Here is a 24,105-nt window from a genome sequence, read left to right as displayed (position 1 = left end):
TCGCAGTCTAATTATCAATCTAATCCTAACATGTCCTAGGTTTAGTAGTTTTGCTACTAGTTCCTGTAATGGTCCTTTGATGAAATTTTGCTCAAAACAATCACATTGAATCAAGGACTCATTCTTAAACCTATTTTTTTGCAGTTTGATGTGCCCTCATCAAACTTTCCTTGGTCGATCTTCTTTGTCAATCTGTTTGCCTGGTACTCAGACAAGGATAATTTTTCCATTATTCCTAATATCTGACAAAGCCCTGGGTGTAACTGTAACTCCATGATATTTGTACTTTTTTGACAATTTTAACAGTTGATCAGTTGTAAGAACAACAATCAGCTCGGTCTGCCACATTTTCTAAAACTACCACCTTAGATTTGGTGTGGTTTATTTTCATTTCAAGGTAAGTTCGACACACTGCATAATATAATACATAGTTTTATTAAAATTGGATACAAATTGTTCTACTTAATTTTTTTCTATAAGAAACCAAAGGTTTTTTTTATGGCATGCCAAAGTCACTGTCTTCATCTTCCGTGGTTTTCTTTACTTCTTCGACTTTAGGCTCGTATTTGGGCATGGTGAGTTTTGGAGGAGGGAGCATTTTGAGCTCGGTGGGACCGGAGGGCTCTTCGATAGCGAGCCGTCCTTTGAAATCCAATTCGTCGTCTGAATCAAACACATAGACGTCCTTTAGTGGATGGACTTTGTGCTTTGGAACCAAGCTCTCCCGATCGTACACTTCATACATTTGTTTTCCTTTTTCACTGACTAGCGAGAGTTCACTGGACGCCAGGGACCTCAGCTTTCTGACCGGCGGGTAGCCCTTGGCCATCGGCGCGTACCTCCTCCGCTCCTTTTCCAGTTCTTTGGCGTATTCTATGGTCCTGGCCGGCGATTCGGGCGTCGGCCTCCTCGGCGGTGGAGGCGGAGGTTCGGATCTGGGCATCAACGCTTTTCCGATCTGTACTTGCCCCGGTTTCTCGTAAGCCCTTTTTATACCCTCGACCATCTGTTCGACCTGCCTGATCCTGTTCTGGGCCTTGACCGCCGCGAATTCTCCTGCTTTGATCCTGCTGATTATGATCCTTTTCCTCCTTTTCACCTCCTTCGCTGGTATCTCGGCCAGTTTCGACTTGAGAGCCATGAAAGACTCTTCCAATCCTTCCCACATGTCTAAAACCGTCGGGTTCATCTTCTTATCGACGACTATTTCATCGTAGAGAGCTTTCAACAGCCCTCTCTCGTACAGGACTTCCTTAGAGATCAAGTTCCTTTTGTATTTTTTTGTCATGTCGTGCATCATGGACTTCTTCATGTCTATATTTGCTCTCAAATCCGCCAAATCTTCTTCAGTTTTCTTGATTTCCGTCTTTAGATAGTCGATGTCCCCTTTGTAGCATTTCTCAACATCTTTGTCATACTTTCTTACTTTTTTGACAGGCTCTTCTATTTCTTTTATATGAATCAAAGCGTTTTTACAATCCTTTTCTAGTTTTTTGAGGGAATACCCTAGATCGTTTGTGGTTTTAAACTCGATTTTCTTGGGCCCGGTTTCTTCGTAGATTTTGATGTAGTTGAGCATGATCTCTTCTAAGCCGGGGTCTTTGCCACCCAGGTGGTTCATGTAATTGGCATAAACCTTCATGAGCTCTTCCACTTGGGCCATCTGTTTGAGGAAGTGGTTCTGCTTTTTGATGTCGTACTCGTAAAGCCACTGTTCGGAGCTGCAGCTGTGGAGGAAGTCCCTGCAGCGTATCGTCTCGTTGATCTTTTCCATCGTCTCGAACATTTCCACCTTGGTGTTGCCGAGTATCCTCAGCGCGAGGTCGATCGCGGCCTCTTTTTTCGTCCTCAGGTCGACGACGATCTTGAGCTCGTCTTCGATCGACCTGATGTCCTTGATCTGCTCGGATAGAAAAACCCGCAACGACCAAACCGCTTCCTCGGAATCATCGACCGCCTTTTGAAGGATCGACCTGGCGATGTCGTCGTGCATCTCGATCCTCTTGATTATATCCAAGTACATGCCGGTCTGCAGGTTGGTGAGCATAGCCGAGCGGACCTGCTGGACGTATTCTCTTTTTCTGAACCGTTCGCGGATCGGCCTGCTGAACGTCATCTCGTAAAAGTCGGGGATGACGCCGGTCACGCCTTTGTCGACCGTCGGAGACTCCACTCGCAGCCTCTCGCATATCCCGACCCTGGACCGCCAGTTCTCAGTCGGCTCCATGTACTTCTTTTCCGCCTTTGTCGTAAATCCTTTATAATCTTGGGAATAGGGGGATCCTTCTTCTAGGAACAGCCGTTCCTTGGCGCCGTGCCCCGTAGAGAAGTACTTGTTCGTCCCCGTCGTCACCGAGCGATGCAGCATCTTATCGATCTCCGTGATCTTCTTGACCTTCTTCTTCACCGGCTTCGGCTTGATCCGTTTGACAAGACGGTCTATCTCCCTCCTCACAGCCTTCTTCTCCTCCTCCGACGCCAAAATCATCCTGAAACATTTCCATGACAGCAATACATCTAATGAAAATGGCCCGTCGATGTGCATAATTCATAAGAACCTAAGTGAATGAAGGGTGATCGATTGCTTTTTTCATAAATATTAAATAAAGAAAAAGGGGGCGTCATCCCCAGCATCCCCAACCGTTTGCCTCATGCTAATGCATGAACTCATGTTGATGAAACCGAGTGTCGGACTCCACAATCATGGAGGTCGTCGTGTCTCTATAAACCTCCGAGTTGAATCTCTTTTTTTCTTTATTTTTCAATTTAATCTACAAATGTAATAGAGTTGAAGGTGTTGGGCAAAGCGCCCGGGTCGTTTGGGCCTTGCGCCCAGTCCGGGCACCTGTTAAATTGTTATGGACCGGCAGTGCCAACAATGACTTTCCCCTTGCCACTGTGTCCTCCCATTGCCGATCCGATGAGAAATAACGACGATTCCCTTTCCCTTAGGCTTATTTGTCACTTTCAGGATAAAATAATTCAACAAAGGTCAGGGGAATAAATTTTAATTATTTTTTGCTTACACATGTCCAATTGAATATCAGAAGAATTAAACACTTCTAGAACCAGATCATTGCATTTTTACTTTTAATGTAGAAATTCCCTATCAAAAGAATAATGAATGAATGTTTTTTATTTGCCCAGAAAATCGATTTTTTACGAACGAGGTTCCGTTTGATCCAAAATTTAGAAAAAGAACAGCAGAAGTTAGCCTAAGCACTCCCGCAAAATCTATAAAGGCGGCAGGTCAGTGTCAATATGTCGTGTAAATTGTGAAGCGTTTGGGGAAGACTGCTGACATCGGATTGATCCGCAGGTAACCAACAAAGCGTACTTCAGTGAGCCATTAAAAAGGAAGAGAAATTTCAATCCAGAAAAATCAAAAGCGCTTAATATTTACAGAAAAAGGGATAGAAGAGAACATTTTCTTTAGAAAAGATCGACAGGAATGTGTGTCGGTAATGGACCATTTGGGTGTTTCTATTGACCGCAAAATTGGTGATCTCATAATAGACAAGTTATAAAATCTTTAATAAAAATGGTAAATGGTCTGTTCAACTGAGCTAGAGCGAATTGGGGAAACATGATGTTCTGAGAATCATGTACGACGGAGCTTTTCTTCCAATGTACCTATGTCCTATACGGGTGATGGCTTTGAGAGCCAAGAGCAATTTGAAGGCTTTAAAACGAGTTCAAAGGTGTTTTGCCATAAAAATGTTCAAGGGCTACAAAATATGAAGTTTTCAGAATCATCTACGACGGAGCTTTTCTTCCAATGATTACCTATGTCCTATACGGGTGAAGGGTTTAAGAGTCAAGTGCAATTTGAAGGCGTTGAACCGAGTTCAAAAGGTGTTTTGTCTTAAAAAAATGTTCAAGGGCTAAAAAACAATTAAATACGAAGCACCATCTCTCATTGTCAATATCCTATCGGCCCTGAACACCGAATGTTTTTTCAACCTTGAGACCTGCAAAGATAGCCAGGTCATCAGCATTCAGTACCATTAAGAGATCAGTTAAGCCTGTAAACTAATTCTCTGGCTTCAGAGTCTGTAAAGAATTGAACAATTTCTGAAATGAACGAGAAGAACCTTTATTCTTCTATCTTGGTATCAAAAGAATAAAACTGATACACATCCCATTGATACAAGCAGGCTAGAATCATTTCAAGTCAAAGAGACAAAGAAGAATCACATGGGTGTGCGCACTCGGTCGAGTAAAAAATCTGTAGTGTGCTGTGTGTTTTAGGATTCTTGTGAAAATTTATCTGTACTGTCTGCGGGTAATGAACCTGTAATTTGGACGTTCATGAACATTTATAGTCTGCCTATGTTCAACCTGGACCTGTAGGTTCAGATAAACTGATTTTTCTGTTTGTACTCGTATAAGGTTTTTTTTTTTCAAAATAATTGATCTGGGCGTAAGTCGATTTTCGATAGGCGATAAGGTTGCTGAGTTTTTGGTAATTTACTGGCTGTCGATGCTTGTCAGCTCCCTCTAAAACCTTCGATGTAATTTGTGGACCTGAAATTCTATGCTAGGATTATAGCTAATCCTACACACCCTTTAAATAATCTCTTTTTTGACGCTAATTCTTATCCAATTATCAGGACACCAAATCTATACCTTTCTTTGCCTTATTGTATTTGCCCACACAGGTTATGCAGTTTTCAGTGCCCTCAATTCAAAAACAAATCGATTATTCCCCACTGGCTTTTTCCCGACCCTAATTGCACTATCACTGGCGAAATATAATAAAGCCACTTGTCCTGAATACATATACAAACAGAAGTTTCAAAAAATCAAAAACGTACTGCCCTCAGCGGCATGTGTATATACGGATAGTTCCAGGGACGTCATGGGCGTTGGTGCTGCAACTATCTGTGGAAACAGGAAGTATTCGTTTTCACAAAATCCCTTAGCAAGCAACTATGATAGCCATAAATAAATCCTTTAAGATTATCCATCCAGGGTTATTTGCTCTGACTCCATGGCTGTCCTTCAAACATACTGTTACTTTCAGCAATAACCCTATCGTACATGATCTTTTGTACTCATTCAGACGTCTTGAGCAGCAAGGGAAAAGAGTATTTTTCCCTGGATTATCATTCGGTTATCCCTGGCAATGAGAGAGCAGATATGGCTGCCAAGTAGGCAGTTAGAGATGGAATGGTTTCCACTACAAGGTGACCTCATTTTGGCCATTAGGGAGAAAATATATTGACAATGGCGAAAAACCCGGCATTCGGTTACGAACTATAAGCTTCATGAAATCATGGCTACCATGCAGGCATGGCCTTCATGTTTAGATTGAAAAGAAGGGAGGAGATTGAGAATAGGACACTGCCGGACTACCAAGGGTCACTTAATGGCCCGTGACCCTCTGCCTGTATGCAGAGCATGCGATGAAATAATACCAACAAATCATATTTTACTATCATGTCGCATATAACATGGCTTTAGAAAATTTTAGCCTCTCCAAAAATGAAATATTAGGGAACAACCAAGAAAATATTTCTACTATACTGCCAAGAAGAATTAAATAAATAAATGAATAAAATAAAAAACTGGCGTCGGATTGGAGTCGTGAGCCAATGTTTCGTGGCAAAAATGACCCTTGGTGGTTCCTGACCCTTAAAAATAAGTCAAAATGTCACTCTTATTGTACATGTTAACGAGCTGAGAAAGAGCAAATCCAGCACCGTCGGAGGGTGTTTACGTCCGGGAAACCGCGAGAAATAAATTAGGCTTTTCCCCGTAAAAAGCCGTTAAGCACGTGTCGGTTTACGTCTTGTTTACCCCCGTTTCGACAGGGGCCAACAGGTGAGGGCGGGTCGGAGCGGTGCGGGCTGGGGGGCGGACCTTCCGTATTGATCCGCACCGTCTCGCTGAGTTGCACATTTAGCGGCGTTCGGCCGTCTCGCCCGTTTCCATCTGAACCAAGATTCGCACCTAATACACGCCCGGTCCTATTAGGACAAGGGGGTTTTCTCCAATTTCACACCTCGAGGTAACCAACCCCTTGGCCCGTGTCAAATTGGTTTTCGGCCCTGACCAAAACTACTTTTAAATCAACTCTTCTTCGAAATAATTGAATCTTAATCTTGCATGAGCAAATTTATTAAAATAATGTAATGTAATTATTCAGCTACTATTACATATATGACTATTCTAAAGGGTATCTTTTTGATGGCCTGGCTTAATTTCTTTTGAGCCAATAAAGCTATCAAAAAAATACTAATAAAATATAATAAATTTAAAAATGTTTAGTCTAGTTGCGTATGTTTACTTTTTTGGGGAAAAACCGTAAGCCCAGTTCAACTTTAAAATTTCAAATACGATCCTATACATCCTGACACGATTTTAAAGGATTTTTTTACGCTAAAAACAATGGAGCAATCGGATTTGAAATTGGTCAAAAAATGAAAATGTTATGGGGAAAAGTTTGAAAAAACGCATTCCGTTTGTTTTGTTGTTAAATCCAATCATTTGCTTCTTCTCTAAAGTAAACATTAATGCCTTTATTGTTTATATTCTGTAATTTTTTTATCAAATTCGTATTACGAGAGCGTATTTTTACGTATTTTTTCTGGAAGTAAATAAATTTTATATTAGTACCTATTTGTTACATTGAATATTCAGAATGAACCGAAGAAAACATTTTTTTGGTCAATAGCGAGTTGATATGTGTGACTGCTTTATTTACAGTGGTGATATTTCTGGTACTCCCAGAAATTTCCTGATCGCCCGAGAGTAAACCACAAAATTCGTGCTGCTCGCAATATGAGGAGATACGGGATTTCTCACCAAAATCCTAATTCCTCTCTCCTAAATGTTGGGAGGGTTTTAGGTTTTTCAAAAAATAAAATTAGAGATGTACTCCGGAATTTTAAACCGATCGCTCTCATCTTGTCCAGGGACTTCGGGATTCTGATGATGACAGTGATTATGAGTGGAGAAATGTCGATTGGGAGGCTGAAGAAAACGCTCTTCCTTCCAAACATCCTATGAACTGGTGAATCCAACTTTTCTCCAAGAGGAAAATCCGAGAATTTCATCTTGTCATCATCAGGTGGTTCACAGTATGAAAGTTTTGTGTGGTCTTCTCGGAAATAAATTAATTGGGCCTTATTTCTACGAAAATAATTTAAATGGTGTTCAGTTCCTCAATTTTTTTAGGGAGTAATTAAGGTTGTTAGTTGGGATAAAAAGTCATTGTGACGAGCGGGATTCGAACCCACGACGCTCAATACGCCGCTGCTCTACCACTTGATCCACTCGGACACCAACTTCCCATCTCAACCTCACCTTTTGAATTTTCCCTCCCGAGCGGTATATTCGTATCCCGCTCGTACCATTGACTTTTTTTATCTCAACTAAAAACCTCAATTAATTGTAATATATTAATTGGTCAAGCGGACCACGAAATTAGTGACTTTAATGATCTAAAATGAAGTATACTTCACTAAAGCTCTCCGTGGCCATTTCATTTGTCGTCGAGAATCAAATTGATTGCACGACATTTGAAAAATGGCAAAAAGGTGGGAAAATTCAAAAGGTGGGGTTGAGATGGGAAGTTGGTGTCCGAGTGGATCGAGGTTACGATAGCTCAAGTGGTAGAGCAGCGGCGTATCTAGCCGAAGATCGTGGGTTCGAATCCCGCTCGTACCACTGACTTTTTTATCTCAACTAAAAACCTCAATTAATTGTAATATATTAATTGGTTAAGCGGACCACGAAATTAGTGACTTTTTTAGTGAGGTTTTACCAACACTATTAGATGATGTTCCTCTTTATCAACGACAAAGAATGATACTCCAGCTTGATGGATGCCCTGCACACAATTATTTGCAGGTGAAAAGTATTTGAATCCTCATTTCCGAGATAGGTGGGCAGGACCTCATGGCGATGTTCGCCTTCTCGGTCACCCGATATAACTCCACATGACTATTTTCCATGGGGCCTTTTAGCATACAGTGTCTACGCCAATCATAACCCAGCATCAGTCGAAGAAATGCTGCAAAGGATAGAAAATGCTTGTCAATCCATCTCCCCTGACTATTGCTCGGAGCACCGGTGAAGAATGCTTAAAAAGAGCGAATCTTTGCATCTTTACGCAAGGTAGGCAGTTCGAACATGAAATTTGATTAATAAATAGCAAACAAAATGACAGTTTTTGTTCAAACTTCTTGCCATAACTTTGTCATTTTTTGACCAATTTAAAATCAGATTCCACCATTCTTTTCAGCGTGAAAAATCCTTTAAAATTATGTACCAAAGAATTGTCCATACTTTACGTCCTTGGCCGTTTATTACTCGACAACTATTTGCAGGACTTCGATGGGATGAGGTAGGGTTCTATGATGGTTTCTGTATCGTCTCTTTCGCTTTCAAAAAAAAATGTAATTTGAAAGCAGGTGTGGACGGTTGGAGACCAAGTAGAGAACTTGGGCAGCGGTTAGAAGGATGTTGGAATGGAGTGACTTTATAGGTTGGAATGTTTGGTTGAACCCCAGTTCGATTCCGTCCAGATTAGTTATAATGATTGTCTTTCTGATCGAATGTAGATGTGAAGATGAGTATAAGTGTACCTTAGATGAGAGATGATTTGGCAGAGATTATTTGCTGGGATTTGGTTTGGTTGAGTTTAATCCTCCAGTTCTTGAACCATCCTACCACAGACAGATTTCTGAAGGCCATTAGGACTGGGTTTGCTTAAAGCGTGGCGATATCGTTCGGAAAATTGTATCGGGATTGATAGGACTGTCTGCACTTATAGAGAACAGAGAATGAGGCCAAGGATGCTGCCTTGCAGAACAACAACTTTTGTATAATGAACAGGGGGAGATAGCTGAAAGTAATAACACATGAAATTTAGAAAATCAAACAACAATCTATTTGATTGTTCTTACTTTTGAAATGAAAAAAAAAAAAACTTTTGCCCAACGTTGGCGCAGGGCAACACCAAATTTAGAAAATTGATTAAACCTTAGCTAGTCCAATGACTGAGTGTTTTTCATTCCTTATATTGACTACAATAATTTTTCAATGAAAAATTTCCTTTTGGAACCTTCAATTGTCAACGTGGTTCTTAATCCCATGGCTGCATCTTGTATCAATTGTTATATATGTTAATATAAAATTTTTCGTTTCCAGTTTATAATTTAGCCCTTTATGCTCAAAGAGCAAGGCCAAATTTAACAATTATTTTAAGGTTAGTACGAAATTCCATGAGTTAAGGACGAGCGCAGATTTCTGTCAATGTTTCTGCTCGTGTCAACACTGATTTATTTGGCGCCAATCTAAACCCAAGAGATTTCCTCTAACCTTCCAACAAAATTGCTAAAGTTCGTCATGCTCTAAGTCAAAATTAGGCTTTAAAGAGTTAAGACGTCAGGGAAAATGTCCTAGAAAAAGAATTAGGATCAAACAGAGGTCAATTTGGAAGTGAAAAGAGAAAAAAATGGACGGCAGGATTGTGTTCAACCAGTGTTACCAGTTCACGTTGGAAAAACTCGAAATGCTTGGAATGATTTCCGAAGGGAGAATTTACCCAGATGTACTTGAACTTTGAAGTAGGAGAAGAGGATAAAGCTTTATAAAAATAACAAGATGGAACCACTTGGATGTTGTACTGGGCCTAGTTCCGTGGATTTAGAAAAATCCGATGGATGACCTTGAGTCTTGAAACCTCCCAACTTTCCTCAATCTGCTTCATCCATTGGTCAAGAAAAACTTTTCATTATTTAAAATCAAGTTAAGTTGTAGAAACGGCTTTTTTAATAAGTAAAAATATGATTATAAAATAGAATCCTTTGCGTAGGATTCTGATTTTATTTAAATTCTTGATCCCACTCGTTTTCCCTCGTGTTAATCGATTTCAGGGCCATTTTTTAGACTTGGGTACTTGTTATTAAAATAGTTGTTTTCATGAAATGTTACTTGTACGGCCCACATGCGTAGGAAGATGAGAACTGCCATTGCAGGTGTTTCAACAGCTTCCTTATCAGGCGACGTCAAACGATAAAACGGGCCCATCGGATGTCGTCCTGTCACGTGTGGGCTTCGCCCTTAACAAACAGACGCGTGGGATCCTTTTACATCCCATCGTTATCATTTAATTATTTTTCGAAAGAAAAAGTCCAAAAAGAAAACAACAAAAAACCCTAACATTCTCACTGAAGGTCTGACGATAGTCTGTCATATTGCGCCATCATTTTTCATTTATCTTCACAAATCATCAAATTTGATTTACTAATGGATTAAATGAAGTATATTGAGAGACAGTCTTGTTTTATTAAACAATATGGCAGAATTAAGAGAAAAATTCTTAAGGACCTTATGGCCTACGTGTTTTAGGCAGAATGATTAGTATGATTTGCTGTAATATTGATAATTTGAGTTATGTTATGAAAATTATATGATTCACAAATCATAATTTAACATAAAAAAAGCAAAAGATAGTATTGAACTGACAATTGGTAGGAACGATTTTATTTCGGATGGCGTCATCTAGGTCTATCTAGGAGATAAGGTCATGCAATTCACCTGAATACAAATTTATGATTATCTTATGAAATAAACTCTTTATGTCATGAGTTGAATTGTTGTGTACTTGATATTTCGTGGCTGTCATTTTCGTTGGTTCACCGAGCGTGTCTGTGCCAGAACGGTCATCAATCACTATCAGGGGGACGTAGATCGATGTCAGGATGATTGGAAGGCCATTTGTGGCCGATCGTCCCCCTTAATTGGGAATCGAGGTAGACCGATACAGCCGACAAAATTTTCCGAAGACGGATGACCCCAAATTGCAGGGGGGAAAATCCGGTGTAATCTGTCGATATTTTAGGTGAAAAATTCTGTCAAAGTAAAATATATTAAAAAGTAATTTGAACGGAATTATCTTGGTCTGCCTATCGTTAGGATGTTCTGTCATTTTCGGCACTTCGGTATATACAACGTGGCTGTATAGTTCCTGATAACCTTAAACCAAATCCCAAAACATTGCTCTGAAGCAACTTAAGAAAGGTTAACATATAAACTGGATATGAAAAATTTTATGTCTGGGAAATATACAAATCAATACGAAATGTAATGGTGGAGTGAAGAGCCATGCTCAAAATTTCAAAATGGAGATTTTAGATTGGCGCCAAATACGTCAGTGTTGCCAATACACGGCCGGAACAACACTGCGGTTGCCCTAAATTCGCGGGATTTCCTGTTTACTTTAAACCAAATCCGAAAATTGGCATTGTCCTGAAGCAAGTTAAGAAAGGTTAACATATACTGGATATGAACAATTTTATGTCTGGCAAATATACAAATCAATACGAAATGAAATGGTGGGGTGAAGAGCCATGTTGAAAATTTCAAAATGGACATTTTAGATTGGCGCCAAATACGTCAGTGTTGCCAATACACGGCCGGAAACAAAGCCGGAACAACACTGCGTTTGCCCTAAATTCGCGGGATTTCCTGACTACTTTAAACCAAATCCAAAAATTGGCATTGCCATTAAGCAAGTTAAGAAAGGTTAACATATACTGGATATGAAAAAAAATTTGTCATGCCAAATACACAAATCAATACGAAATGTAATGGTGGGGTGAAAAGCCATGTTGAAAATTTCAAAATGGACATTTTAGATTGGCGCCAAATACGTCAGTGTTGCCAATACACGGCCGGAAACAAAGCTGGAACAACACTGCGTTTGCCCTAAATTCGCGGGATTTCCTGATTACTTGAAACCAAATCCAAAAATTGGCATTGCCATTAAGCAAGTTAAGAATGGTTAACATATACTGGATATGAAAAATTTTATGTCTGGCAAATATACAAATCAATACGAAATGTAATAGTGGGGTGAAGAGCCAGGTTGAAAATTTCAAAATGGAAATTTTAGAATGGCGCCAAATAAATCAGTGTTGCCAATACACGGCCAGAAACACTGAAGGAAAATCTGTGCACACGCCCTAAACCCACGGGATTAGCTACGCTTTAGCAAATTTGCTAAATTTGGTATTGTTCTGAGGCAACTTTGGGCAAGAACGGGTTATCCTCACGATAGTAGGTTTTTTTTATGAACGCCATTTACTTTATCACTTGGAAGTTGGAATCACGCAAAATTCAAATTCCAAGTGGTTACAATCAAGTCGAATCAAGTCCGATCACGTCTCCATCAAGCCCGGTGACAATGGAAACTTGGATCTGCTGAGGATCGACCGTGATCAGGAGAAAATCGGCCAGGCGAATATTCCAAGCGAATCTTTTCACCCCGGATGAACAAATCGTATGTGCAATACGTTTTCTAGGCACGTCCTAGAGAAAAAAAAGGTCCACATTCTTCCCGGCAATCCTTGGCTCTCCGATGGTTTAGGTAGTGGGCTGTTGGCGAATGGCCATTAATCAATTTTTTTTATTAGGTTTTCATAATCAAATTTTAACGACTGCCTCAAAACGAATTTTCTTGAGAATACGGTATCGTCCATCGTTTGCGTCTTTCCCAGTTGTCTCCGCAGTCTTTTCGCCTCGGGACACGAGACGACATCACGTGTTGAAAGCTGATGAATAGACGTGGGTGATTTTAAGTGGTAAATAGGACCGGAGGGCAGCAGATTGGACCTAATGACAGTCGACCATTATATTTGGATCGTTGACCCCCCTCGGATGAAAGGACGGTCCATTGTGCAGGGCGGATCGATCCTTTTTCCGGGAACGAAACAAAATCCCCTCTATGATCATGATTATGCACAAGACCGGATAATAACAATGGGGAATATAAAAGAGTTGAAACATTCGACATGCTGATGTCTTACAAAACAAAACGCATTATAATAGACTTTTTCAATTATTATTAACAATATTAAACTAATCTGCCTATCCGACAATTATAAAATAACATTATAGTAACCAGTACCTCATGATTTTCCCTAAATGGCTGCAAGGAGGCGCTCTAGGCCATGATCAGTGCTTCTGTCCCAAAGATTGACTATACCAGCTTAAATTCGCCTTTTGTAAGTCATCTCAAACCATTCCAGTTTTGATGAGTAAGCTGATGAGTATAACGTTTAAATTAGTGTTATCCAACCTTCCGCTTTATATAATCTTATCTCATAGTCGACCTCCATTTGATTCTAAACACACTTTGTCTCAGATGCTTCGCCTGACTTCTTAGTAGTTGGATTATGTGTAAACGGATGGAGTTGTGTGTAAAGGAGCTTACGAAAACAGACTAAAATTGAAGAAGCAAAAGGCCCTGGGTTTTTACTTGGATCTACCTCTCTCCATCCTGTAACTCCCAGATTCCACCCTCTATCATTTTCATCATACCAGTCACCTAACTCTCGTAAATTTATAGGTTTCTCGCTTATTTTCAACGACTTTGATTACGGATGAATTGTATGGTATCGACAGTAGATGTTGGTTTTATCACTTTCATGTTTTATTACTTTTAGCTATCTCCATCGTTCATTATACAAAAGTGGGTGTTCTGCAAGGCAGCATCCTTGGCCTCATTCTCTGTTCTCTATAAGTGCAGACATTCGTATAAATCCCGATACAATTTTCTGAACGATATCGCCACGCTTTAAGCAAACCCAGTCCCAATAGCCTTCAGAATCATCCAGGACCATCTACCCGGTTTGGAACTTGGTTCAAGAAATGGAGTATTAAAATAACCTGATGAGTAAGTGTTCAATTTGTTCTGCGCATTGTCTTCCGGCCGGATAAGCTCATTTTATTTGACCTCCGTTTGATTCTAACAGCTTTTTTCTTAGATATTTCACCTGACGTCTTAGTAGCTTATATTGTGAGTATACCGAGGCAGTTGGTTTTCAAGGAATACCTTTACAACTATTACCCATTATGATATTACATCTCTTATCCTCGATTTTTCTAAACCTTAATCATAGTAGTAACTTTCAGTGCTAAACTTAAAACTAAATCTTTTTCCCACACTATCTGCCAATCTTCCCATTCAGGGCGTACAGCAGTTCCGTCCCAAATAAGCTTCAATACTTTCTCCAATTCATCACTTCTGGAGTTCCTCAAACTCTACTTTTCTGTTTTGCTGTTTCAAATATGACTTTAATAAGACCATAAAATATTGCTACCTTTATACGGAGATGATTCCCAAATTTCCCTTTCTTTCCCATCCACTAGCATGCAAGCTCCTATTGTAAGAATTCAGGTAGACTTAAAATCTTCTTTCGTGACGGTGAAAACAGCTTAATAGGCCTATGATTTCCCACTGTCAAGAACCTTCGGATTGTCCTTCATCTGACCTTGTCCTGAAAGCCCAGATTTCCATCATACTAGCCACGTTCTCCCTTTTAATACTCGTAAATTCATAGATTCCTCCCTCATTTTCACCCACTTTGATAACGTATGTGTTCTGTAGGAACGGTAGGGAGATTGAAGCTGAGCTGAGGCGTCTAATGAATGAAGTTTTAACTTTAGACAAGGAGGTCCTACTGACAATGATCAGTACACCGACTTAAAATGACCCTTCCTACAGCAGACAATCGTTGGGTCCTTTATCAGATATGTTCCCATTCTCCCCATCTTCAGGTCCTCTGTACACTCCAGTGAAACTCACTCTCATCATTCTGACCTCAACCAACTTAAAAACACAACTGCTTTTATTCGTTTCTATTTCATCCATTCCTTTTCTAACTAACCTAATTAAAGGTTGATAAGATACGTAATATTCCGTCATCGACCTCTTACACTACAGATTTACACTAATAAATACCCGCACTATTAAGCCACACTAGGGAGCACAAAAATATCTTCATTATACAGATATTTTCGCATTATGCACCCTTCATATTTGATCTCCTTATTTTCAGGTTTGCAGAATCAGGCTCAGACCAAGTTCCGAATGGCTCGATCGCGTTATCTCATTGCATTTCCTTCTGCTCGTGGTCCAAAATTCAAATCTACGTAAACTATCCCTTTGGAGTTCATTCCAAGCCCTTCCCGTTCACTCAACCTTACCTCACGCCCCAATAGGTTATTTTTCTCGGATATTTGCCTGATGCCTTAAGTAGATTTTTTCATTTTAAAAGTAAATACACAGTAAATGGGTTTTCAGTTTGATTTTCTGAAAGACTTTGATTCCCACTTCTAGCAATTTTCATCTTTTATTACTTTCAGCAACTCCCCCACTTGGCCGAAGCGGGTGTTCCGCAAGGCAGCATCCTTTGTCCCATTCTCTCTTCCCTATTCACTGTAGATATTCCTTTCAATCCCGAAACAGTACGACGATACCGCCAGGCTTTTAGCAAACCCAGACCCACTGGCCTCTCTACGGTAGGATGGGTCAAGAAACGGAGGATTAAAATCAACGAAACCAAATCCCAGCAAATAACCTTTGCCATATCATCTCTCATCTAATCTACTAAAGCTCTGTACCTCGCCCCGCAATGTTGTCTTCTATTTGGGACTTGACATCTACATTCGACCAGAAAGACTACTTAACAACAGATCGAAGCTCTTACTAAAAAAACAAACCCAACTACATATCATTATTATAACTAATCTGGACGGAATCGAACAGTGGGGTTCAACCAAGCATCCCAATATACGAAATGTCTAGAAGGTAAGAAGCTAACTGAAGGTTGATAAGTTACTACTTAATATTCCGCTATCGACCTCTTACACTACACATTTACGCTAATAAATACATTCACTGTTAACATACGCTAAAGTACACATTATATACAATGTGTGGTGATTAGTGACCGTTAATCGATAATNCAATTGTAGTTTGCCAAAGCTGTATTAAGTAAATGGATGACGAAACTCGTCTGACAGTCAAAACGGAAATTAGCTAAAACAAGATGATTGAAGAATATCAAAGTTCGTCTCCTTACAGTCAGCTATACAGAGTTTCAGAACGATTAATTATGCAATGTCCCACCGAGAAATGACGGTAGAAAGCAAAAATGCTTTAAATTGTATACATTATTAATTATTCAGAAATCGTGAGATGCGGTCTGGTGTGATGTAGGTTTCAGAAAAACATTTTCTTTATCGTGCCAACGTTTCGATCTTTATTGAGATCATCTTCAGGGCCTGGGATTTACAAACATTGTTTACATTTAACAAATACATGCAGGATATGGAAAAGTGAATTTATACTGCATTGTATGTGAAAATTTGCATTGTATAAATTCACTTTTCCACATCCTAAATGTATTTGTTAAATGTAAACAATGTTTGTAAATCCCAGGCCCTGAAGATGATCTCAATAAAGATCGAAACGTTGGCACGATAAAGAAAATGTTTTTCTGAAACCTACATCACACCAGACCGCATCTCACGATTTCTAAATAATTATAAACAATAAAACAATCCTGTTTCCAATAATCGGAACACGGGACTCAGATGTCAAGCACGATTCTCATACAGGCATCCCTACACGCTCTCTATATGGAGCCAAGGTAGCCTTCAACCGCGGAGCGGGGACAATCTAGCAATCTTTCTCTAGCTTTCTCTTTTTGTGAAGTTTATTATTTAAAAATTCTGGGCTTTTTAAAAGAAGTACTTATTTTTCCCGAAAAGGCCTGGCCTTCAAGAAATTTTTTCAGTGAGAAACCGGAAGTCAAGCAGTACACAAAAGCAATATATAACGCATTTTTGAAAAACGGAAGTCCGACTCGGAAAATCGTTTCTCCCGTAATAATTGTGTAAATTTTTCTTAACAACAAGGAGGCGGCGGGGTTGTGAAAACGGAAACGGAACAGCGGTTTTACCGTAGCGGAACGGGGTTGGGGGTGGAAAAAAGCGAGACGACTCGGGCCGAAATGGACTGCAGTGGTAGTCGAGTCGTTTTACATTTACTCTCCGGCCTTTTTCAGACCATCTCCACAAATTTAGAAACCCTTCTTAAAGCCAACCCCTTTCCCTCGGATCCGACAGCCTAAAGAAAAATATACACATACGCTTCACATCAATAAAGCGTGTTTTATTCGTGCAACTCGGGTTTGATGTAAACCACAACTTATAAGAGAAATACTAACCCCATAAACAAAATAAAACCTACAGGTACAAGAAATCAAATCTTTTTTGCAGACAAGAACTAAAACAAATTATTCATCAATTGATTCATCCTAATTCGGATCATCCGAGCCGTTGCTTTGTAATCCGCCCCGATGACAGTTCCGGATCGGTGGATATAGGTTTACGCCCCGAGATTGTGCAACGGATCGCTTGAACCTCCTCCGGAAGTCGTCTGGGACGGCCAGGAAATTAAGAGCCGACCGGTGGAACGGATCCTTCCTCTTCGTCGGTTTTAAATTATCGCCTTTCCTATCGGGTTCTATTATCTATGTGTCACGGCGATGGGATCGCGATGATATCTTGATAAACGGCGAGGTGTTAATACGAGAATCACTCGTACAGGACCGATTCGATTAGGTTTAGACCTAAGTGAAACAAATAGAGGAGAGAAAAAAAGGATGTGACCGACGAAGATAAATGGTCGAGAAGAACACTGATCAATATTCAGGGCGATGCTACAATAGACCTATATTCAAATGCCAAACAAAAAAGGGAAAACTTCACCCAATTAAAACACAAATTTTAATCTACCCAAACTAAAACGTTCATCTTTTCTAATTTTCACCCACGCCAAAAATGGATCCTACGTCCTACACCCACTCTTTCATAAGTCGGACATCTCAGAGAAACCTGAAACCTTTTTTCTTTTAAAAAAAATTAGTGAGTCGTCCCGAAGGATGATTATGAATGATTAATGATGGTAGAACTTCGTCAGTCATGGTTAATGATAGTCCAAAATTGGTGATCCGCATTCTTCTGTATTTTGGCCTCTAGTTTTATGTCATCCTATAAAATAATTTTGAAACCTTGATTTCTCTTTACTATAATATACTAATTATATAAATATAAATCTTAGATGTCTTATTATTTCCCTTTATCCCTATTGATTCTCTGTTATATAATAATAATAATAATGGCCCTAATTTATAATGAGCTCGGTTTAGAAAGAAAGTCTACCTTCTAAATTTGTTCCCTATAGATCTGCGTCCCTAGCGAATGTTAAAAATGAATGTATTTATTAGCGTGAACATGTAGTGGGAGAGAGTCGATTAGGTTAGTTGTATAATAGGAATAATGGTATGTGAATAAGAAAGATTGCATTTATTTTATTGTGTGTGTGTGTTTAAATGTGTGTATATTTTAAGTACATGTATATACATGTGTAGATTAGAACTTATAAAATCCAAATTGAAATTAAATGTTATTTATAAATAATTTTTAATTTTCGTTTTATTTTTTTCCAAAAGAGGTGGCTAAAATTCATACTATTTCCTGGGTTTTTTTTATGTTTTTAATAAAGGGCTTGTTTGTAAGTAAAAAGTTTGATTTAAATATTAAAAAGGGTTAATTTGAAGCGGAAAATGGTTCATTTTAAAAAAGAGTTAATTTGAAATTAAAAAGAGTTAATGTAATGTTTAAAAGCGTTAATTTAATTTTAAAAATGGTTAATTTAAAAAAAAGGTTTATTTAAAATTAAAAAGTGTTAATTTAATGTAACTAAATTAAAATGAAAAAAGCGTTATTTAATGTTTAAACTGATGACTTTAATGTTAAAAATGGTTAAAATAAAAAATTAAGAAGCGTTTATTTAATGTAAAAAAAAGGTTAATTTAAAATGAAAAAGTGTCATCTGATGTTAAACGGGGTTAAGTTAATGTTAAAAATGGCTAATTTGAATGTAAAAAGGATTAATTTAATGCTAAAAATGGTTAATTTAATGTGAAAAAATGGTTACTTTGAAAGGAAAAAAGGTTAATTTTAAGTTAAAAAAGAGTTATTTTGTTATTAAAAAGGGCTAATATAAAATGAAAATAGGTTTATTTGAAATTAGAAAGGATTAATTTAAAAAATTTTGATTCAAAATTGAAAAGTGTTAATTTTATTTAAATATGATATTAAAAAGAGTAATTTAAAATTAAAAATGGTTAATTTGAAGTTAAAAAGGGTTAATTTAAAAATGAAAAGGGTAATTTGAAGACCAAATTAATTTAAAATTAAATAGTGTTATTGTTAAGGGAAACTGATATGGTGAAGTGTAATTTAAAATTTAAAAAATTGTTAATTTGGAATAAAAAAGGTTAATTTGAAGAAAAATGGTTAATTTAAAATTACAAGAAATGATTAGTTTCAAAATTAAAACGGGTTAAAAATTAAAATGAAAAAAATGTTATTTAATATTTAATTTGATGACTAATGTTAAAAATGGTTAATGTAAAATAAGAAGCGATTATTTATTGTAAAAAAAGGTTAATTTGATGTAAAAAAATTGTTAATTTGAAAGTAAAAAATGTTTATTTTAAATTAAAAGTTTTTTTTTCTAAAGTAGTACAGTCCAAGCTATTAAGTCCATAATAGAGAATCTGGAACTAAAAGAAGCTTTCTTCAAACACAGATTCTCTAATTTAAAAAAGAGTTATTTTGATAACTTAGAATGGATTTATTTAAAAAATTTTGATGTAAAATTAAAAAGTGTTAATTTCATTTAAAAATGAAGAGTCATTTGACATTAAAAAGAGTAATTTAATATTAAAAATTGTTAATTTGAAATTAAAAAGGTTTAATTTAAAAATCAAAAGGGTAATTTGAAAAAAATTAATTGAAAATTAAAAAGTATTAATTTTATGGGAAAATGACTAATTTGATATTATAAAGAGTAATTTGAATTAAAAAATTGTTAATTTAGAATTTAAAAAGGTTAATTTGCAGAAAAATGGTTAATTTTTAAATTAAAAAGAGTTAATTTGATAGAAAACGGCTAATTGGACACAAAAAATATTAATGTGATGTAAAAACCAATATAACCCAGACAATGTACTTGTTATTTTCGTTGTAGAACTGTGTTCTTTGTTTTAGAGAAAAATAAATTCTTATGTTGGCGTATATTTTACCAAGGGTTATCATAAAAAGCGATATGCTTCTCGTTGAAAATGAGCTCTCTCCCCTTCCTTGGGGAGTTTCCATTTGGATGGAGCATAATATCGAAGGTATACGGAAGTAACCAGAGATACGAAGCCTTACGGCCGCTCCCTGAGGGACTTCCTCGGCGAAGCAGGTCGATCCTTAACACGTGTCATTTACTCCGCGGTCGTTATTTAACTTTTTGTTTTTCAAATAAAAACGTCTTCTTTTACGCAAGAACGGCCAGGGTCGTTTAACCCGGGTGGAGGTTGATGAGTCGAACTTAACGGAAGTGAAAATAACGGGTTTGACAAGTCAGTCGTACGAATTACGATTGCACCTCGTCCGGATTAATTGGGTAATGACGAATGATGATGATGATGGGGTACGGTTGCATTGTCAAACACGCCGGATGGTTCACGTTTTAAAATCATTCCGGCTGCCTAGCATTCTTTAAAAATTTCAAAATTACAAGGATCATTCTGTTCAAAATTATGAAATTCTAACATAATATTTTAATCTAAATTGTTGAATCAAGCCTTTAAAAACCAACAAACTCAGTTTTATGCTCAGTACAAATTGATTTCCTCATAAATTAATTTCCATTTAGTCAAACGGCACAACCGAATTTGCCCTGAATTTGACGATTGGCCAGAGCAAATAAAGACAACTTGGGATTCCAGCAGTGTAAAAAAGAAACTAAATTCACGAGTGACCCCAGAAAAACAATTAAAGAAAGTTTATTTATGTTTTATTCAATAGGATCAAATACTGTAAATAAAATCATAATTTAAAAACTTAATTTAATTAAAGCTGAATCACAACTATTAATGAAACGCAGAAAGACGTTACATGAATTGTGTAAAAACAAAAAGGAAAATTGGCCTTAAAAATGGCGAAATAATTAATTGGAAAAGTTTGCTTTTGTTTTTAGCCTGGCTTAAAGTCGCCTTGAAGTGCCAGGATACATGATAAACATTGAGTAAAAAGTTTCATTTTCGACCATTTTAGCCACAAGAGGGCAGTTGAAAAAGAAAAAAAACATTAATATTATTATATTATTACCTTAAAAAAATAACTGAAAATACTAAAATGAGTACAATTGCTAAAGACAAATCAATCTAGTCTTCCACTAATCGACTAATTTATGTCCAAATATAGACTTGTGTATATATAGATCTGTCCGTATAATTATTTTTAACTTCAGATTAACCTATTTTTAACTTCAAAATTACCTTTTCTTTATTTTCAATTAACCCTTTTAATTTTCAGACAAACTGTTTTTAACATGAAATTGCTCATTTTTTAAAGCATTGGTCAATGTACAGGATTGTATGAAATAAAAATCATATACACAACATCCTGTAAATTTGCAAATTATGCTGTAAGAACATGCTGTAAAATATAAAATAATTGGGCTCCTGTATCAAAGTATATTTTTAACTTCAAAACAACCTTTTTTAACTCCTAATTAATCGTTTGATATTTCAATATAACCATTTCTTAACATTAAATAACAAACTTGAAATTAACGTTTTCTTTAAACCATTTAACAAACTTAAGAGATGAAATTAAATAAAAATATATATACTAAAATTCCTGTAAATTTGCGTGTTTTTTAATATAAAATAATGGGCTCATAGATAAAAGACCACATTTAACTGCAATTTAAATGGTTGATTTTAAATTAGCTTTTTTAACATTACATTCACTATTTTTAACTTCATATTAACTGTTTTTAATAATTTTAATTTAACCCGTTTTAACACGAAATTAATCTCTTTTCATTTTAAATTAACCCTTTTTAACATTAAGTTATTCCTTCATGATTTCCAATTAACCATTTTTTTACATTAAATTAATCCCTTTTAGGGTTAAATAATGCTTTTTTCGGTCAAATTAATTAATATTAGATTAAAGATTTTTAATTAGCTTTTTTAACATTACAATCACTCTTTTTAACTTCATATTAACTCTTTTTAATAATTTTAATTTAACCCTGTTTAACTTCGTTTAATCTTTTTTTTAATTTCCAACTAACCATTTAATGTAATTTAATTTCAAATTAACTTTCTTTTAAGAAATTGTTTATTATTTCGTGTTTTTTTTTTGTTTTTTTTAATATATGAAATCATTCGGTTCTTAGAAGCCCTTATGAAAATGATTTACTATTACAATTAAAAATTATATAAAAATAAATGCTTAAAAAAATACAAAAAATAGTTTTTTGTTATTTGAAAATCTTTTTAGAGTTTTTAGTTCTCAAATAGACAGTTCTTTTAACTCTTTAAAGGAATGGTTAATTTGAAATTAAAGATACTTCATTTGAAGTTTAAAAAAATTTATGTAAAGTTAAAAAGATTTGATTTTTCATTAAAAAGGACCAAGTTGAAATTAAAATGGTTAATTTCAAGTTGAAAAATAAATGTAAAGTTAAAAAGATTTGATGTTAAAAACAGGCTAATTTGAAATTAAAAGGGCGGATTCGAATTTTCAAAAGTTAAAATGATTTGATTTCAAGTTAGAAAGCGCTAATTTGAAATTAAGAATGGCTAATTTGAAATCAAAAGGGCAAAATTTAATTTACAAAAGCTAATGTAAAGTTTAATAGATTTTACTTGAAGTTAAAAAGGGCTAATTTGAAATTAAGATTGTCTAATTTGAAATTAAAAGGGCGGATTCGAATTTAAAAAGTTTATGTAAAGTTAAAAAGATTTGATTTGAAGTTAAAAAGGATAATTTCAAATTAAAAACGGCTAATTTGAAGTTAACAATGGTTTATTTCTAATTGAAAAGGTCTAATTTTAAAGTATAGAGGCTAATTTTCAATTAAAAAGGACTAATTTGAATTTAAAAAAGATTAATGTAAAGTTAAAAGATTTGATTAGAAATTAAAAAGGTTAATTTGAAAATAGTAGGTCTAATTTGAAGATAAAAAAGTTAATTCGAAATTAAAAAGGGTTAATTGCAAATCGAGAAGGGCTAATTTAAAAATTAAAAAAATAAGATTGTTATTTATATATTCCCTTTATACATAATTAATCTAGTTTTGGTTCGATGGGGTACCCAATAATCGGCCATCGGCTCTGTCATACTAGACATTCACGAGAATAAATACGTTCCCTATCAATACACGTTAAGTACACAAAACTATGAATGTTATTTTCAAAAATACAACCCTCGTTATTCCAAGAATCCAAGAACAGGGTACTCAAATACTCGCTGCCGTGCCATGGACATTTGTTATATCGTGGTGGCATTCCGATATGCTGTCTATATGCAACCAAGAAATTTCACCATTCACAGACACATCGAAAAATTTAAATTCCGACCACATACGCTTTCATCCAAAATTGTGCCCGTGTTTCGACCTCGTCCTATGCTTAATCAGATACTTAAATAAACGCGAGAGTCACCCTAAGAACACAGCGGTGGTAAATAAATTTATTTTTGATGTGAAAAAAAAACAGAGAAGAGAATTTGATATGGTTGTGCCAACTGTAAATAAATATAGAACATGATACAGTGAAACGTGATAACTTGAGGGTACCGTAAAAATATGCAGTTGGTAGATTGAAATGTAAATCAGAAATTATCAGCATGTAAGTCACTTGGAGGAACTCCGGTTGGAATTGCAAAACGGCATTGGAATTCTTGATGCGGCCCCCTCGACGATTCCGCACATCCATCCAAAGAACGGGCAGACGAGAGTGAATTCTACGCTAAAGCCATCATTCTTCTTGGATAAATATCGCTGTTTGGTGTTTTTTTTTACTGCTGGAATCTCTAAAACTACGTGGCTAAATAACTGGGGCTACTTACTTGTGCACGTTATCCGGCCGACTGGTAGACACGAGCTGGCACATTGATCCCGCCCACGCCGGCTTTCTACGGTCACAAGGAAAATCCAAAACCTGAAAAACAATTACGAAAACATAAAATTCGGCACAGAAACAAAAAATTCGGAAATTACATCTTTTCTCAGTATTACAAGTATCGACCACTTTTTCACTTACGAACACTCTGGATCAAGGTATCAAGGAAAGAAGAAATCGAATTAATTTCCGAACACTCTGAAAGTCTTGAAGAAGAAAGCAAATTCAGTTCTTAGTGCCAAGATTTCCACCTATTTTGAGA

At 36.5% G+C, this 24,105-nt stretch overlaps 1 protein-coding gene across 2 annotated transcripts; it reads right to left on the bottom strand.

Annotated features, from left to right (window-relative positions):
• Window positions 1-392: 392 nt before the first annotated feature.
• On the bottom strand, window positions 393-23,850 carry LOC112126136. 2 transcript variants are annotated; one of them, XM_024224555.1, is made up of 2 exons: window positions 23,791-23,850; window positions 393-2,489 (listed from the first exon to the last, which is right to left on the bottom strand). In XM_024224555.1, the coding sequence occupies exons 1-2, from the start codon at window positions 23,832-23,834 to the stop codon at window positions 497-499; spliced, it is 2,037 nt and encodes a 678-aa protein (XP_024080323.1). In that variant the 5' UTR covers window positions 23,835-23,850; the 3' UTR covers window positions 393-496. The 2 variants fall into 2 exon arrangements, with proteins under 2 accessions (XP_024080323.1, XP_024080324.1); XM_024224556.1 differs by lacking the exon at window positions 23,791-23,850 and adding an exon at window positions 2,559-2,605.
• Between the last annotated feature and the right edge of the window lie 255 nt (window positions 23,851-24,105).

The sequence above is a fragment of the Cimex lectularius genome, unplaced genomic scaffold (assembly GCF_000648675.2).
Source record: "Cimex lectularius strain Harlan isolate CLEC.00 unplaced genomic scaffold, Clec_2.1 scaffold39, whole genome shotgun sequence".
In the NCBI taxonomy this organism is placed as follows: domain Eukaryota; kingdom Metazoa; phylum Arthropoda; class Insecta; order Hemiptera; family Cimicidae; genus Cimex; species Cimex lectularius.
The sequence above is the reverse complement of the archived record's forward strand: the minus strand, read 5'-3'. Positions and strand labels throughout refer to the sequence as shown.